We start from the raw sequence: 16,363 nt of genomic DNA, 5'->3' as shown, positions 1-16,363 counted from the left end.
TCAAACATATTGAAGCACAAATACAGATAGTTTTGTCCTATTGTAGTTGCCGTAGCTTGCTTCCCCCTCCCTTTCTTAAAAAAAAATATGGCCGATTTGTTGCGCATGCGCGCTGACTAATTTGTACAGCCACAGTTAGGAGACGCTTCATCAAATAATTGCTTCAGAAAGGAGGACTGAACAAACTAAAGCCTCGACACACAACGTGAATCATCGACTAAAAGAATCATTTTAAATTTCGTGTCCGGGTGTTGAAGCTTCTATGATTAATTTAGCATAACTTCCTCGCGGCTAACAAAGAGACGTGTTTGACAGCAACACATCGCCAAGAGGAGATCGACAAAATGCAAAGTATTCTGATTGTCGCTTGAAAATGTGTGCAAGAAAGACAGCAGAGTGCAACAAGGACCTTTGTGGACCTTTGCGTTTCAAATTGGAGCCTCGAACTGTGCTGTTCAGCGCAGGTTTGTTCTCTTGTCAGTCTCAATTGTTTAGTAGCTGTCTATCAAATATATTCCTAAAACATTTTTATTTACTGTTTACGTCGGTTCTTGCACAAAAGCATGTCTTCACTGTTCACGTTCATGACTCAAATAGATTATTGAACACGAATTTCAAAGTGGTGAGAAAAGGTTGACTTTTGTTTTCTTGTGTCCTGCAGTCCTCAATGAAGATCTTCTTACTGAGCATCAAATTAAAAAGGAGGACGAGCCAGAGTGTTCTCAAATTAAAGAGGAGGAGCCAGAGTATGTCCAAATTAAAGCAGAAGAGGGGAAGTCAAAACATCCGCACATTAAAGAAGAGAAGCAGGAGGACAAAATCACAAAGTTTCTTTTGACTGGTGTGAAGACTGAAGCGGGTGACTGTGGAGGACCACAAACAGACAACCTCTTCGCTCCACTCTCTGAAGGAGACGACATAACGTCACGCTCTTCTGACACTGACGATGATAATCGTGATAATGATGATGACGAACACTCCAAAGGTGATATGATGCGTCACACGGAAAACAAACAATTGAAATGTTCTCAGTGTGACAAAACGTTTGTCTACAAGTCGTCCTTGAAAAGACACGCAAGAATACACACAGGGGAATCTTTTGCCTGCTCAGTTTGTGGAAGACGATTCATTCAAAGAAGCACTTTAATAGCTCACACAAGAACACACACTGGAGAAAAACCTTTTGCCTGTTCCATTTGCGGTAAAAGTTATTCTCTAAAGCAAAGTTTAATATGTCACACCAGAACACACACTGGGTTAAAACCTTTCGTCTGCTCTGATTGCGGGAAAGAATTTTCGACAAAGGGAGAATTAACAGTTCACACAAGAACACACACTGGAGAAAAACCGTTTGCCTGTTCAGTTTGTAGTAAAACATTTTCTCTAAAGGAAAGCTTAATAATACATACAAGAACACACACTGGGGAAAAACCTTTTGCCTGCTCAGTTTGTGGGAAAAGTTACGCGAGAAAGGGCCGTTTAAGCAATCACTTAAAAACACACACTGGGGAAAAACCGTTTGCCTGCTCCGAATGCGGCAAAAGATTCTCTTCAAAGGCATATTTGACAAGACACACAAGAAGACACAATGCGGAAAAATCTTTTGTCTGCTCAGAATGTGGTAAAAGATTTTCTAGAAATGCAGATTTACGGGTTCACGCAAGAACGCACACAGGGGAAAAACCTTTTACTTGCTCTGTTTGTGAGAAAACATTTTCTCTAAAGGAAAGCTTGATAAGACACACAAGAACACACACTGGGGAAAAACCTTTTGCCTGCTCAATCTGTGGTAAAGCGTTTAGGATGAAGATAGAATTACAAATACACACAAGAACACACACTGGGGAAAAGCCGTTTGAATGTTCATTTTGTGCGAGACGATTCAGACAAAAGGGACATTTGAAAGCACACAGAAGAAGACATACTGGAGAAAAACCTTTTGGCTGTTCACTATGTGAACAAGGGTTCACGCTAAAGAAACTTTTAAAAGCACACACATGCGCACTGGCGAAAAACCCTTTGCCTGCGCAGATTGTGTCGCAAGATTCTCTCGAGGGAACAAATTAACTTTGCTCTGATGTTTTTTTTCTGTGTGGGATGTTCTTTATATGCCTTGAGCGTTGAAGTGTGGTATTCTCATTCTATTTAATGTCAAATGTTTCATGATGAATAAATAAAAGTGTAATTCAAAATAAAAACATCTTGTCCTAGTGTACTAAACCTTATACACCTTTTTCATAACATTTTCATTTTCTCAGAAAATAGGCGACTTTTTAAATGAATATGGCATTTAGGAGTAGATGTTTATTTGGTGTTTGTATGATGAGGGCATCCTTGGAAAGATTCTGATTCTTGACTCAGAAATTTGAGAACCCTACCTTACAAATGTCAACATATAGAAAAAATAAAATCAAGGCTTGATTGAGTGTCAATTTGGTTTTATTGCAGTCAAACCCATTTCGGATACATTAGTCTTCACTGTAAAGAGGTGAAGACATACAGTACAATCAATGACGTAATGGAATCCATCACATCATCCCAAACTATGATACATAATTTACATCCTATGCTTGTGAACTTGATTTTAGATGGTAGTGTTGTATAACATGAAGAGCGGAACATACATAAGAATTAATGTTACAAAATGAGTATTGTGTAGAATAAAAACTCAGGTGACTGATGATTATTAAGAAATGACATCTCACAGCAACACATCACATCCCTCCAGTGTGCGTTCGAATGTGTGTTATCAAACTTCCCTTAACAGAAAATCGTTTGTCACAAAAAGGGCAAGTAAACGGTTTTTCCCCAGTGTGCGTTCTCATGTGATTTTTTAAATGCGTCTTTTGAGAGAATTTTGTGCCGCAGTCTGAGCATGCAAAAGGTTTTTCACCCGTGTGCGTTCTCATGTGCTGAACCAATGTGGACCGAACAGTAAAACTGGTTTTGCAGACAGTGCATGTAAAAGGTTTCTCTCCTGTGTGTGTTCGTGTGTGAGTTCTTAGATTTTCCCTGCGAGGGAAACTTTTTCCGCAAATGGAGCAAGTAAAAGGTTTCTCTCCAGTGTGTGTTCTCTGGTGAACAACCCACGCAGATCGATCGCAAAATATTTTATGGCAAATTGAGCAGGAAAATGGCTTTTCGCCAGTGTGTGTTCTTGTGTGTGTTGTCAAATGGGCCTTCTCATAAAATGCTTGACCGCAGAATGAGCAGACAAATGGTTTTTCCCCCGTGTGATATCTCATGTGCCTTTTCAGATTCTTTTTGTGGCCAAACGTTTTGTCACATTCAGAACATGTCAAGGGTTTGTTCACATCTTCTTTGGAGTGTTCATCGTCAGTGTCGGGATAGCGTGACATTGCGTCGTCACTATCTAATAGCGGAGTTAGCAGCATTGTGGATCTTCCGCAATGATCGCCTTCTGCTGTCAAGCGTTGACTCGCGCTGCTACTCGGAGGTTCAGTCCCTCTGTTGTGCTCACTTCTGTCTTCATCATCTTCACTCTTTACGATAACACGGATCACCGGGAAGTCCAGCCCTTGAAGCTGCTCGCCCTCCTGACTGATGAAGCGCTGCTCCTCTTCTTCTTTGACGCTGGGGGGCTGCGCAAAGCAGAGCCCGATTCCGCCACCGTCATCCATTGTGTGTGTGGCTGCAAAAAATGGCAAATTTCAAAATTTAAAGTAACTACTATTGGCTCAATGTAAAATATTGAAATCGGGGAAGAAAAATCATGTAGGACAGATAAGGTTACCACTTAACAATCAAAAACAAAAACCTACTATACAAGTGAAAGTCAAGATTGCTCGAACCTGCTGCGACACAACTTGAGGCTTGTCCAAAACAGTGTCCGTCCGGGAGTTGACGTTATCGCTCGTTTGTTCGCGAAAGTTCACCCTTGTGGACAGTCTCACCAGTAGCCACAGTTAAACTCACAGAATGTGTATTTCGCACTTTTAAACATCTACTCTCGTTATTTCATATAATCACATCACTTTATACACTCTTATTTATTCCGATTAGCGCTGTGTTGCTAACTTCTGCGTCGCTTTGTAAGCAGATACCAAGCTAAGCTAAACCGGAGATCCTCGAAAGTGATTACATAGCAGTTTAAATGGCACCTGATAATTTCTAAATTACGGTTACCCCTTTATGTGATAGAATTGAAAAGTAAAATGAGATCACTATAACGCAAAAATAAACCTTGTAACAGTAACTAATTCGATGGCAGTTGGGCGTACACTGTGCAACGCATTAGCTACGGCGACCCTGTTGGGACAAACTACCGTTAAAAAGAGCGTCCTTTCATTTCATGCATGTCCGGGTGGCAAAAGGCTGCCCACCCGAAGGTTCCGGTGGAATTATTTTGTATTTTTAATGAAGATAAAAGTAATAATCCACAATTTACGGTAATATATCGACCTCAAACGCCAGACGTTTTGACATCATTTTTTCTTTCAAGGAGAAAATACCAAAGACTTAATTGATTCGTGATGCATTTATATTTCAAAAAGACAACATTATGTTTCATATATTATGACAAATTGTGAGTATCCACCACAGTCTCGATACATTTTCATTTCAAGAAAACTGTCAAATGAAAAATCAGGCAGATGAAATTTGTTTTCCATAAAGAACACAATGCGGTAAAGAACGATATCCAATACTGCGATATGTTTTCAGTAAGTCACTATAGCGACATAGAAATCTGTGAACCCTTGCAAAGTAGAAAATGCTTTTGAATATAGCTATCACACAATCTCAATATAGACATTGTTACTTAGTGTGTGTTCTCATGTGATTATTCAAAGAAGAATGATAACTAAAACTTGTATGACAGATTGAGCAAGTAAAAGGTTTTTCTCCAGTGTGTGATCTTGAGTGCGTCATCAAATTTGTCCTTTGAGTGAACCGTTTGCCACATTCTGAGCAGGCAAAAGGTTTCTCTCCTGTGTGCGTTCTCATGTGCTGAACCAATCCTGACTGAACTCGGAAATTTGCATTGCAGACTGTGCAAGAAAACGGCTTCTCTCCGGTGTGTGTTCTTGAGTGCGTTCTCAAATTTCCCTTTCGGGAGAATCTCTGGCCGCACTCTGAGCAGGCAAACGGTTTCTCACCTGTGTGTGTTTGCATATGTGTTATCATGGATTCCTTTCGAGAGAATCTTCTTTCGCAGATAGGGCAAGAATAAGGTTTCTCCCCAGTGTGCGTCCTCATGTGTTTGACCAACAATGCACGCACTCGAAAACTTGTGTTACAGATTGAGCAGGGAAAAGGTTTTTCTCCAGTGTGCGTTCTTGTGTGCGCTATCAACGTTGTCGTTTCAGAAAACCCTTTCCCGCAAAATGAGCATACAAAAGGTTTCTCTCCTGTGTGAATCCTCATGTGTCTTTTCAAATTCCTCTTGTTGACAAACGCTTTGTCACATTCAGAACATGTCAAGCGTGTGTTGACAGTGCCACATGTCCCATCACCTTTGGCATGTTCATCATCACTGTCATCATTATCTGACATTGGAGCGACGAGGCTGCCAGCTTTGGATCTGTGCTCACAAAGCTCATCTTCATCATCTTCACTCTTTACAATGACACAAATCACCGGGAAGTCCACTGCTGGGAGCTGGCCCTGACTAATGCTGTGTTCATCTTCTTCCACTTTAATGTGGGATGGCTCCGGCTCCTCGGACGGAAGCTGGACTTCGACTGCTCTCATCCCTCCGATGTCCATTGTTGGTGTTTTGATGGTATGATATCAAACTGGAATGATCAGAGAAATGATCACTATCAAATCTGAATACTATCTATGGGAAAGGTCACGAGGTAAAATAGCAGTGCAAGAGATTTAAAATCATGCACAGAAGTGGAACAAGCATATGACATCGAGTTGAGCAGAGCCACGGAGTTTGTGATTGTGACGTGAAAAGAAACGATAGCCAATCAGGAAGCTCTATGAAGCTGGAGACCAAAGACTTTTTGAGACTGACGTTTTGGGGAATCGGTGTTGATCATCTTCAATTGGGGAAAACGTGTTGATAATCCAATTGGGAAAATCGCTGTTTGCACACGTACTTTTAATGATAGGAGAAATGTGAATGTTTGAATTAGAGAAGTAGGCAAACCTGTTATATGCAATGGAACTTGAGACTCCCTGAAACTAGATTCCAGTTGTTGACGTTTTCGCTCGTTCTTTTGGATCGAGAAAGTCCCTCGTCGTACTCTTGGTATGTTTTGCAACTTCCGCGTCTCTTTGTTTACGGACAGCTAGCAAGCGAAAATAGCACCGAGGGTAGTTTATCCAAAATAAGTAGAGTTACTGACGTTCAAATTGTTATTTGAAATATTTTCTGGGTGGACTAAAACAGCGTCGTCGTGAACGATTTGACAATAACACCAGTCTTTCTTCTGGTAACCGGATGTGAAGCAGAGTCGTTTCAATCTACGGCAGGCCACTTGGACAAAATTGTTTACCCACAAGCGATGCGTTTGCGAGAAATGAGGGCACACATCGGTGAAGCGGTTTCATTATAATGTTTTAAGTTGTGTGTTTATGTCACAAATCACATATTATAATCGTAATATATATTTTTAATTACCTACTGTACGGAATTGTACGACCACTGTTTAAAACCTGCAACGGGGGACACCTACTGGTCAGAATGGTGTGGCATTAAAGCGCATGCAAAATACATTCAGTCAGAAAAAAAAACAATGCCACAGTATCATGGTTATTTTTAATTAGTTCAGTTTATTATGGATGTCCAGAAGCGATCCGGCATGTTGTAGACGCGCAACTGTTATAACCTAGTTAACGGCACCCCGAGTAGAGTTCAAACTAATTCACTACTACATACACGTCACAATACTGTGCAGTGATTATCAACTGAATCAAGCGCGTCTACAGAAATCACTAATCAGTTCGAATATCAATATGTATTTATTAAATTATTTAATTTTTTTCCTTTAGTCGAAACATGACATTTGACTACACGCAGATTACACACTACAAAACCCTAAACAAAATTTTTCACATTTGTGTCCTCGAGTACAATCTGTGGGCGTTTATTGCACTTAGAAGGTAGGTTGAAAAATATAATCTCTACAAACTGAAATGTTGAGGGATTGATTTATGAAAGAGCCTTCAAGTTTTCCATTCATACCAGTCCTTCACTTACTGCTGTTCTCACCAGCACATTTGTGTCTGTCAACTTGAAATTTGTGAGTAAATCTTTTATCACACACACTGCAGCCAAAAACTTTCTCCCCGGTGTGTGTTTTCATGTGTGTTGCCAATCCCGAACGAACCCGAAAATCTTTATTGCACACTGAGCAGGTGTATGGTCTCTCTCCAGTGTGTGTTCTTGTGTGTATGATCAAGCTTCCTTTTTGAGTGAAACTTTTGCCGCAAACCAAGCATACAAAAGGTTTTTCCCCCGTGTGCGTTCGCATGTGTATCACCATCACTGAGTGCACCCTAAAACTCGTGTTGCAGACCGAGCAGGTGAAAGGCTTCTCCCCGGTGTGTGTTCTTGTGTGCGCTATCAAATGGCCTTTGTGAGCAAATCTTTTATTGCAAAATGGGCATGTAAAAGGTTTCTCCCCAGTGTGCGTTCGCATGTGTGTCGCTAGTGCGGAATTATCGCGAAAACCTTTGGTGCAGAGTGAGCATCTATATGGTCTTTCTCCTGTGTGTGTTCTCATATGTGCCACTAAACTTGCCCTCTGAGAGAACGTTTTGTCACACTGTGAGCAGGCAAAAGGTTTTTCTCCTGTGTGACAGCGCTGATGTCTTTTCAATGTTGAGTTGTCGCTAAACGTTTTGTCGCAATCTGTACATTTCAGATGTCCACTGTCCGTCTGACTCCTCGCATCACCTTTAGGCTCATCAGCATCGGGAAAGTGTGGCGACGCATTGTTGTCTGATTGTGGAGCTGAGAGACCTTCTGCTTGTCTCTTTTTGCTTTGAATGAGTTGACGCTGTGAGGAGTGAGGCTTGTCTTCATCTTCACTCTTTACGTGGACGACAGTCAATGGGAACTTGGCGATGTCAGCTTCCTCCTCCTCTTCTTTAATGCAAGTCTCTTCTAGCTCCTCCCTGGGGCTCCACTTTTGCTCAGGGAAAAGATTATCTTTGCTGCAACTTTCTGCTGGTCTTCCTTCACCAACGTCGTCCATTGTTTGTGTGTCTGCAGAAAAACAACCCAATTTAAATTTGCGCTGAGAGGAAAATTAATCATTTGAACTTATGAGCCAATTTTGCTTATACGTGGTGTATTTTAAAATAATTTGTGTCAGTTTATGGAAAAACATATTCCAAAAGCTACATAAGTGAACGAAGTGAACAAACCTGCACTGTTCAATCCAAGCTGAGGCTTGAAAACAGCGTTCAATATTTGACGCTGTCGCTCGTTCTCTGCTTTTGTACGACAAAGCTCCTCCTCGTATTCCGCTATCGTTCTTTGGAAGACTACAAATACTTCGTCAACAGCCGCACTCAGTCGCTGATTCAGCAACGCTCTCAACATTTCCACTTTGCACATTTTTCACTCGGCAATCACAACACTCGATCTTGGCTTTAGCGGTGTGCGGCTAACTTCCACGTCTCTTTGTTTGCAGCCAACAAGCGAAGCCAATTTGAGGGGCCTTCAGGCGAGTTTATCCAAGCAGTAAGAACAACGATATTTTGCATATACATACAAAAGAAACGATGCTACAAATAACGTACTAACCCGTACAACAACCACGCTAACTTATTTGAGTGTGTTGATGCTAATGTTTATCCACGGTTCTTTTTTTCTTGTCCTATATTTGGTGTTTTACAAACTGAATTAGGGCATTACTGCCATCTATCGATTTGTAATGATTACTGCTTTGCTTTGCTAAACTGATAATCGATATTAAAGATTAAAAAAATACACCAAATGCAATTTAAAAATAAAACAAATACCTTTAATTACTTTGTGTGACTTTACTCAAATTTTTAAAATTTTAACAGCGTTAATCACGTCTTTAAAGAGGCGGAAGTGAGCACACAAGACGTAATATAATAGGTCCGGTGGTGCCTCACTTCCTGCGTAGCTACCGCAGCCATTTTGTGCTCCGAGACGTGCCGGATCAGAAGTTTCTCTGACGAGCTCGATTAGCAACATAGTTTTCGACAAAATAGTTTAAAAATAACGCCTTTAGAATGCCGAGGAGCTGCTGCGTCATCGGTTGTTTTGCAAGCAAAGCAATGCAGCCGGAGAAGAAATTTGACACAAGACGTTTTCTTTTATTGGCTACTCCAAAAATCACGAGTTGCAACCAACCCGTTCCGCGCGACACGTGAAGTCAGAATCGTAGCCACCATGGGTTCTTGCTTGTTTTATGGTTCGTATGTCCTCTTGCAGTCGAGAACTCTCAAGCCTGTTAACTGCGATATTGTAGATATTGAAACTACGGCGCTACAGCTTTGCTGCTAAAGTGATCTAAAAATTTGAGCCGCCCTCGTGGCCGACATGGGCTCGTGTGGCTAATGCTAACCCACGTGTGAAGAGTCGTTACTGGAGCAAAATTTTAATATTTTCTAAAGTAATATCAGAAATAAAAAGTTGTGTTTAAAACTAAGTAGCGAAGATACCAATTTATTTTATGTCTACCCCTCCAGATGTTCACAGGCCATTTGAACACGTGGACACACACTTCTGATGGTGGATGGCATTTTGCCTGTAAGTGTCGATTATCATTGAGAACCTGATTATTACAGAATGTAAGTGTTACTCTACTTTGCTATGGTGGGAACTGTAGCTGCATCTTTGACAGCCTGGGCACTCCTGTTGTGAGAGATTCTGGGTTTTATTATTTCAGATGCAATAATAACTGTCCCTGCGCTTTCTGCACACCCGTCTCATGGTGTCTCGGATTGAATAAGGGACTATATATTAATCATGACACTGGGATAAAATGTGCTTAGCAAACTCGCATGCTGAAATTGTCTTCTTTTTTGCTCAGGGTTAAGCAAGAAGAGTAACAGCATGAACTGTCCCATCTGCTGGCTGTGATGGAGAAAGTCGACATGCCACTAAGAAGAGTGATCACTCATGTTTGCCTGAGGGAAAACAAATGTTCTAGAAGGTTGCCGGTGAGCTGTACATTGATTTTGTTTGGTGAATTTCTATGCATAACAACTATTTTTAAGATTACAAATATACACATATAAAGTAAAGTTCCCATAGTTTAAATATTTTCCCCTTGATCAAAATGGCAGCAACTCGTTTACATCAGACACTTTGTAATGAAGCCAGGTCGACCAGTTCACGTCAGTGCTGGTTGAGGTCGTCCCATGCGTCATGAGGCATCCACTGATAGACCCGAAGCAAGTTGCATTGGTTTCTGGGTTTGCAAAGAGATGCAAAACTAAACTTTCCTCTCGCTTTCTGACTGCTACTCTGACTTGGCAGCACAGTTTGAATTGGGGACTACATATCAAGCTTTGGCTTTCTCTTTCTTTGTGTCACTTGCTTTCTTGCCATCAACATCTACAATTGGGAAAGAATCTCATATTAGCCACCTTTTGTCTGTGCAGTTGTTTCTAGAACTATTGAGCAGTTTTATGTCCTTGGTTATTCATAGCTTGCGTTTTCTTTCAGGAGTAAAATGTCTCATGGCGGGACAAAGTCGACGTTACCTGTGGCAACCCCGCTGCTTCCAAAACCTGCCAGGACTTGGATTCAGTGAAGCTGAAAACCCATTTTACATGACTGTATCATGGATAATCATTAAAACATTTTCACATGACATCTAATCAAAACCTTATTTATTACAGACGATTTTCATACTGTATTTAGAAAATATTTCAATGGGTGGAGATGAAGGAAATGCTAAGGAAAAAAAATCACAAAAATAAGGCATACAACTATGATGCAGTCGGTCATCATGCCTTTGTAAACATGCTATTAAAACTTTTTACCCCAGCATGATCCACAAATATTTACACAGTTTGTTACACACAAATTTCCAATCGAGGTTCCACGGCACACTGGGTGATGGGGTCGGCCATCACATCAAACTGTCTCGTCCTATTCATCTACTTTTTCCTCGCCTTGATAATGTCGATACTCGGGCTTTAGCTCCCAAGTGTTCTTATGCGTCCCTTTCACGTTGTAGATGCCGATGTCGCGCAGGATTTCCTTGAGATAAATCTGTGAACGAGTCCAAAAATATTGCAATCAACGTATATTCTATGAAAGCAACATTCGAATAACCCTGTAAAGTGAATTCAAAGTGCTGTCTCACCACGGGCTGTTTGGTAATGTCCACCAGGTCTTTGATGTTGTAGTATTGGTGCTTCTCAAAAGCAGAAAATAACATGTCCAACACCTGCTGCTTGTCCGCTCTTGCTCTCTTGCCTTCTTCCTTCTTTTTCCTCTCATACTCAATCTGATAAACATAAAGCAGAGAAATAAGTACTTCCTAATTGTGATCCACAACATGCTGAGTAGTAATATGGACAATTAATACAGTAGGAAATGTATACACTAATACTACATGAGGTATGCCGCTAACATTGTATTCTGACATGGTATTTCGAATGAGAAGATCTGAAAGCAGACAAATGTGAGGTAATCTTACGTTGTACGCATGGTCGGCCTTGGGTTTGAAGTTGTTGGTGACTGGTTTTGCTAACTGCAGCGACAGCCGGATCGGCTTGGTGGACTCTTCGATTTGTAACCTGTTTCAAGATCAACATGAGCATTTTTTTTTGGTTTGTTGCAAAAATACAATTGCAGTCTGAGCAAAATATTTCACGGTTCTCAATGTAGTGGTATCATTTCTTAAATAACAGGTTTTGATTAAGACAAGTCTCTCACCTCTTAAGCTTCATATAGCTTTCACTTACAGCCGGCCTGCAATCTGCTCTCTGCACCACAACTCCCTCCAAAGCGATTTTATCTGAAGGGGGGGGAAAAATGCATCTCACAATTGGTATTTGAAAGAATATTCGATTTGTAAAATAACTGCATTATCAAAGCTGACAAATTGACAGATTCAGAGCGAAATGTTGACTTTCAATCACCCACTAATCCACCTAAGGTACCTCGTATCAAAATATTTAAATCAAGAAGCTACCGTTCTGGTGTTTGCATCTTCCAGGGCGCAACCAAAAAAATGTCGGCATCTTAGGATGACGAGAAACTTGTGTGTGATTCACCTAACAAGGTGAACTCACCTGGACCAGCCCCTGCCCCCGAACCTGAGCTGCCACCATCAGATCTCTCTTCTGATTGGCCTACAGGGGGGGAGGGAGGGATGGTCAAATAAAAAAAATATAGATATGTGGGGTGGAAAATAGAGGGAGGAGGAGGAATCCACAATCAGAGCCACTCCCAGGGTTTAGTTGCACACGTTTTATCACCGGGGGAAATGAATTCAAGCCAACGCTATTGAACACATGAGCGCGCGTGCACACCAGCAAAGCAAGAAAGCTCTCACAAGCAGCGAGCAGAGAAAACCTGACCCACCACCACAAACACAACAACCACAAACGACAGTGCTGCCCAAGTTCACACACTGGCCACAACATCGAGGCAGAGCATCTTTTTTTTTTCTTTGTATCATAATAAAACCTTTCAAATGATAGTTTTGCAGGCGCTCTGACTAACAACACTTGTGCTTGCTTCCGTTTTTTTACAAGCAGAACAAAAAAACGTGACTGTACAAGTTCTCCAAAATATTGCTCACTAATGTCCAAATCTGTTGGTGAGCTCTTTCTCAATATTTGAGACAGTTGAACAACCCAGCATTCCCAAGTATAGCTCAAAGATGAGGGGAAAAATACTCACCTGATGTCATCTCTGTGAATACTGCCAATGTCTGACCTCCCACCGTCTGCATTGTCAACGGATGTTCCCGAGGTGCAGACACTGTCTTATCTTCTATCCCATCGATAGCGGTCAATTCTTCATTTAAAGTAAAAGACACCTGTAAGAAATCATGACTAAGATTAAGGTCAACATATTACAGCATAACTACCGATTATCATCATGGCAGATTGTGGTATACCATACTAGTTCTTACCTCTGGTTTCCCTAGATTACCTTTCCTTGAAAGGAAAAAAAAAACAATATGTCAATAAACTGGAATAACAATTAATGGTAATAAACCATAATAACAAAACCTACTTGGAGATTCTGAGTTTCCCAACTTCGCCTCTTCCTGTGGCTTTTGCCCATTGATGAGAGAGGTACTTGGGTACCTGAAGAATCAGAAGTTTATTTGTTTACTGGATGTATTTTGGGAAAAGCTCCACCTACCACAATCAACAGTCTTGTATCAAATACGGTCAAATCTTGCAGTTATGCATAACAACTTCCGCAAATGAACACAATGGGAACCACGATCACGAAGGAGAAAGGTTTAGCTCTTTTTTTAATTTTTTTTTCATTTTTTTTTTTAATCATCGTTCTCGTTGTGTGCAGCAAACACAACGATTGAAGTAGATTTTTTAAAAAAATACTGCAATCGAAATATTGTAGAAGCGATAGTTAGCCGGGTTAGCTAAACGTTGAGTGTTCATATTTCGAACATTTAAATACATGTACGTACCTTTACAAGCCAAACGCCTGTATTTTGTTTAGCACCGGTTAAATCAACTTCTCCTGCTTTCTCTGTCATTGTAACTTTGTTGTATTTAAAATTTTGCAATGGAGCTTTTTGGTCGAAGTATTTCGCGGATGCGTACTGTAAGACGGTGCCTTAGAAGGTTCAAAAATATTGAGGGCATTTGTCTTTTATGTTTCATGCCATGGTTGACGAATATGTGTACATTGTAAATTTATTTAGTGACTGTAATTTACTTTATTTTTACCATTTTTTATCCAATTATGCACTGAACGGTGAGGGTTGATAGTTATTCTGACACAAAACGCTTTTTTTAGGAAAAACATTTAAAAATTGTGCCTGTACAGTATATTAGAAAAGGTTTTCTCGTCACACAATTAGAGAATAAAATAATGTGAATCTAATTTTACAATACACTGAACACTTTATTTTCTTACAAAAAATAATAAACAGATAATCTCTGAAACACAACATGAAGAGACGAGATGATAATTTGCCTGTTGCAGATTTTTTTGGTGGTAGATGTAATTTCACTAGTTTGTGTTTTCCAGAGTTCCCTTGGGCAACAGCATTAGTTCAATGGTCAATTTTCTTATCTAATTTAAAAAATAAAAGTTTATTATATATAGTATAAAATGACACTGAAGCACAGCAATGACATCACGAGCATTTCCAGAAGTTACATTGACTTCACATTACTGTATAACAACAATATGAAATGATTGTTTACTATTTCTTACTGACAGCAGAAAAAAAATAAAACTACATTTACAATTGTTTCCATTTTAAGGTATGGCATGGGAAGAAATCTTACTTAGTCATAACATTTTTACACTGACTAGATTAAACTAATCTCCTAGAAAAAAATGCAAATGCCATCTCTTGGCCGTTATCTTCCAAATAATTGTCCATTTCTGTGTTTTATTTGGTGGACAACATTTGACAGTCTTTAAAGGAACATCTTATCATTGCTGTGGGAGAAGCGCGTGTTCAGTTCCTGAGATTTCTTCAGCAGACGCTGCTTCTGTGCATCATCGAAACGATTGACCTTCAGGTCAGTTTCCCGATCAAACGCTCTTCTCTCCACCGGCTTGTCTTCCACCTGCTTTGCTTTCTCCTTCAGGTTCTTCGTATGCAAACTCAGCAGAGACTCTGAGCGTTTTGTTTTCTATAATAAAAAAAAAGTATCGCATAATTGATTGTGAACATATTTCTTGTCACGTAAAGGGTTAGACAGTAAAAAGATTGATTACGTTGTCACAACTTACATTATATTTGGACACTTTGGCCGCCATTTCCAAATCCTTTTGAGAGATTTGTGGAGCAGAATCTTTCTCAGTCTCCTTGGTCTTTTTTTTCTCGAGGCGCTCCTATTGTTCAAGAATCAACTCATAATGATTGTGTTTTTATAAATTTAAATGATGCTGCAAATATCACACATGATGCCAATAACCCAAGAATGACAATTTTCTTACCCTGGCTTTGCGCTCTGTGTCTGCAGGTGTGTCGGTCCAAATGGAGCGGTCACCCTTCTCCGGACCTGACTTCTTCTTGAAAGTGCGAGCCCCTAAACCGATATGTTGTAGTTCTGGTGGAAGCTCTGTCATCCAAGTCTCTCGGGTTGGCGCCTCTGGAACATCCTAGAAATTATTGAATTATTCATTATTACACTTGCACCAATGCACATCAGAAAAATCAATTACTAGAGTATTTTTTTTTCTCGACCAACACTTCACATGAAAAAAAGAAGATATGGTAGATGTTAAAAAATAGTTATGGAAAAGCCATAAGAAACGCTTCGACTCACAACTTTAGTCAGCTTGTCTTTCATTATTCGTGCTCTGCGTTCAATGTCCTGAGCCACTGTATTTTGAACTGGACCGTCGGATGGCATGGGTCCAATAATAAAGTCATCCTCCTCCTCGCTACTGAGGGAGTCAGCCTTGTAGTCAGGTGGCAAGGCAGGCCCAGAAAAACCCTCTTCATCACCATCATCGTCATCATCATTCACTGCACGGCGGAACCCTGGAGGCAAAACTGGTCCCAGCACAGGTGGCCTGCAAGAAAATTTCAACAACTTTAGCCCAGAACAATGAATTATCCAAATCGTTTGCTTTCCATGCATTCTGTCACCTTTCTGGTGAGCTCTGTTTCTTGCAAAAACCCGGTGGCAATGCTGGTCCAAAGAAGCCATCGTCATCTTCTGCTTTTGTCTTCTCCACTCTGTTCAAATAACAGATGTTATGATTGTGTTTATGTACAGTTCACGTTACATTTATGAATAGCATGCACTTATTTACATACTCTGCATGCTTGTCTTCAGACGCGTGTCCCGTCTTGACTCTTTTGACGACCACTTCTTCACCTTCATCTGACGAGCTGGACTGTTCTCTTCGTTTGTAACCAGGAGGCAAAGCGGGACCAGCAACTAATCACAAATGTATGCTGGATGTGACACTTATACGTGATTTAGTATTGTAATATTTCAAAATGTAAATTATACTCACAGTCACGCTCATCATCAGAATCGTCCGCGTTTTTAAAGTTTGGGGGCAAAGCAGGTCCTATTGAGTTTTGGGAAGCCATACTGGCACCGGTTAGCACAAATCACGTTTACTTGTTTTCTAAAATTGGTTTTAAGTCATTGCGATCCATGTAAAACATTACATTTCGCTCATCACCCAGGACGACATTTTGAGCAAGACTGCGCATGCTCTGTTGCAGTTCACCCCGATACAGGAAGTCACCTACAAAAATATAATCTACTA

General features: G+C 40.4%; 6 protein-coding genes, 2 long non-coding RNA genes and 2 other non-coding genes across 11 annotated transcripts; 5 read left to right on the top strand and 5 right to left on the bottom strand.

The window, feature by feature from the left end:
* The first annotated feature begins 57 nt into the window (after positions 1 to 57).
* LOC148401096 (uncharacterized) lies at positions 58 to 4,853 on the top strand. The gene is made up of 2 exons (XM_088370771.1): positions 58 to 464; positions 662 to 4,853. Exons 1-2 carry the CDS (start codon positions 374 to 376, stop codon positions 2,065 to 2,067), a joined length of 1,497 nt encoding a protein of 498 aa, XP_088226897.1. The 5' UTR covers positions 58 to 373; the 3' UTR covers positions 2,068 to 4,853.
* LOC148401097 (uncharacterized) lies at positions 2,422 to 4,291 on the bottom strand. The gene is made up of 2 exons (XM_088370777.1): positions 3,813 to 4,291; positions 2,422 to 3,652 (listed from the first exon to the last, which is right to left on the bottom strand). Exon 2 carries the CDS (start codon positions 3,639 to 3,641, stop codon positions 2,715 to 2,717), a length of 927 nt encoding a protein of 308 aa, XP_088226903.1. The 5' UTR covers positions 3,642 to 3,652; positions 3,813 to 4,291; the 3' UTR covers positions 2,422 to 2,714.
* LOC148401095 (uncharacterized) lies at positions 4,484 to 6,432 on the bottom strand. The gene is made up of 2 exons (XM_088370776.1): positions 6,119 to 6,432; positions 4,484 to 5,756 (listed from the first exon to the last, which is right to left on the bottom strand). Exon 2 carries the CDS (start codon positions 5,725 to 5,727, stop codon positions 4,777 to 4,779), a length of 951 nt encoding a protein of 316 aa, XP_088226902.1. The 5' UTR covers positions 5,728 to 5,756; positions 6,119 to 6,432; the 3' UTR covers positions 4,484 to 4,776.
* Positions 6,433 to 6,716: 284 nt separating this feature from the next.
* Positions 6,717 to 8,805, bottom strand: LOC148401094 (uncharacterized). The gene is made up of 2 exons (XM_088370774.1): positions 8,344 to 8,805; positions 6,717 to 8,182 (listed from the first exon to the last, which is right to left on the bottom strand). Exons 1-2 carry the CDS (start codon positions 8,534 to 8,536, stop codon positions 7,164 to 7,166), a joined length of 1,212 nt encoding a protein of 403 aa, XP_088226900.1. The 5' UTR covers positions 8,537 to 8,805; the 3' UTR covers positions 6,717 to 7,163.
* A 253-nt stretch (positions 8,806 to 9,058) lies between these two features.
* LOC148401091 (uncharacterized) lies at positions 9,059 to 10,772 on the top strand. Its single transcript, XR_015857449.1, has 4 exons — positions 9,059 to 9,365; positions 9,643 to 9,703; positions 9,987 to 10,116; positions 10,625 to 10,772. It is a non-coding gene; the product is annotated as an uncharacterized LOC148401091 (long non-coding RNA).
* LOC148401093 (small nucleolar RNA SNORA31) lies at positions 9,783 to 9,917 on the top strand. The gene has a single exon (XR_015857800.1). It is a non-coding gene; the product is annotated as a small nucleolar RNA SNORA31 (small nucleolar RNA).
* LOC148401092 (small nucleolar RNA SNORA31) lies at positions 10,328 to 10,461 on the top strand. Its single transcript, XR_015857799.1, has one exon. It is a non-coding gene; the product is annotated as a small nucleolar RNA SNORA31 (small nucleolar RNA).
* A 2-nt stretch (positions 10,773 to 10,774) lies between the features above and the next one.
* gtf2f2a (general transcription factor IIF, polypeptide 2a) lies at positions 10,775 to 13,745 on the bottom strand. Of its 2 annotated transcripts, XM_088370779.1 has the most exons (9): positions 13,581 to 13,744; positions 13,157 to 13,230; positions 13,053 to 13,077; positions 12,818 to 12,956; positions 12,205 to 12,264; positions 11,846 to 11,927; positions 11,607 to 11,706; positions 11,271 to 11,414; positions 10,775 to 11,176 (listed from the first exon to the last, which is right to left on the bottom strand). In XM_088370779.1, the coding sequence occupies exons 1-9, from the start codon at positions 13,647 to 13,649 to the stop codon at positions 11,054 to 11,056; spliced, it is 816 nt and encodes a 271-aa protein (XP_088226905.1). In that variant the 5' UTR covers positions 13,650 to 13,744; the 3' UTR covers positions 10,775 to 11,053. The 2 variants fall into 2 exon arrangements, with proteins under 2 accessions (XP_088226905.1, XP_088226906.1); XM_088370780.1 differs by lacking the exon at positions 12,205 to 12,264 and having other exon boundaries at positions 13,581 to 13,745.
* On the top strand, positions 13,282 to 15,523 carry LOC148401089 (uncharacterized). Its single transcript, XR_015857450.1, has 3 exons — positions 13,282 to 13,389; positions 14,542 to 14,649; positions 15,097 to 15,523. It is a non-coding gene; the product is annotated as an uncharacterized LOC148401089 (long non-coding RNA).
* Positions 14,000 to 16,322, bottom strand: gpalpp1 (GPALPP motifs containing 1). The gene is made up of 7 exons (XM_088370775.1): positions 16,103 to 16,322; positions 15,900 to 16,023; positions 15,729 to 15,818; positions 15,403 to 15,652; positions 15,071 to 15,235; positions 14,864 to 14,965; positions 14,000 to 14,763 (listed from the first exon to the last, which is right to left on the bottom strand). Exons 1-7 carry the CDS (start codon positions 16,179 to 16,181, stop codon positions 14,545 to 14,547), a joined length of 1,029 nt encoding a protein of 342 aa, XP_088226901.1. The 5' UTR covers positions 16,182 to 16,322; the 3' UTR covers positions 14,000 to 14,544.
* Between the last annotated feature and the right edge of the window lie 41 nt (positions 16,323 to 16,363).

This window comes from Syngnathus floridae, chromosome 3 (assembly GCF_059516105.1).
Source record: "Syngnathus floridae isolate MCC-2025c chromosome 3, RoL_Sflo_1.0, whole genome shotgun sequence".
Taxonomy (NCBI): domain Eukaryota; kingdom Metazoa; phylum Chordata; class Actinopteri; order Syngnathiformes; family Syngnathidae; genus Syngnathus; species Syngnathus floridae.
The sequence above is the reverse complement of the archived record's forward strand: the minus strand, read 5'-3'. Positions and strand labels throughout refer to the sequence as shown.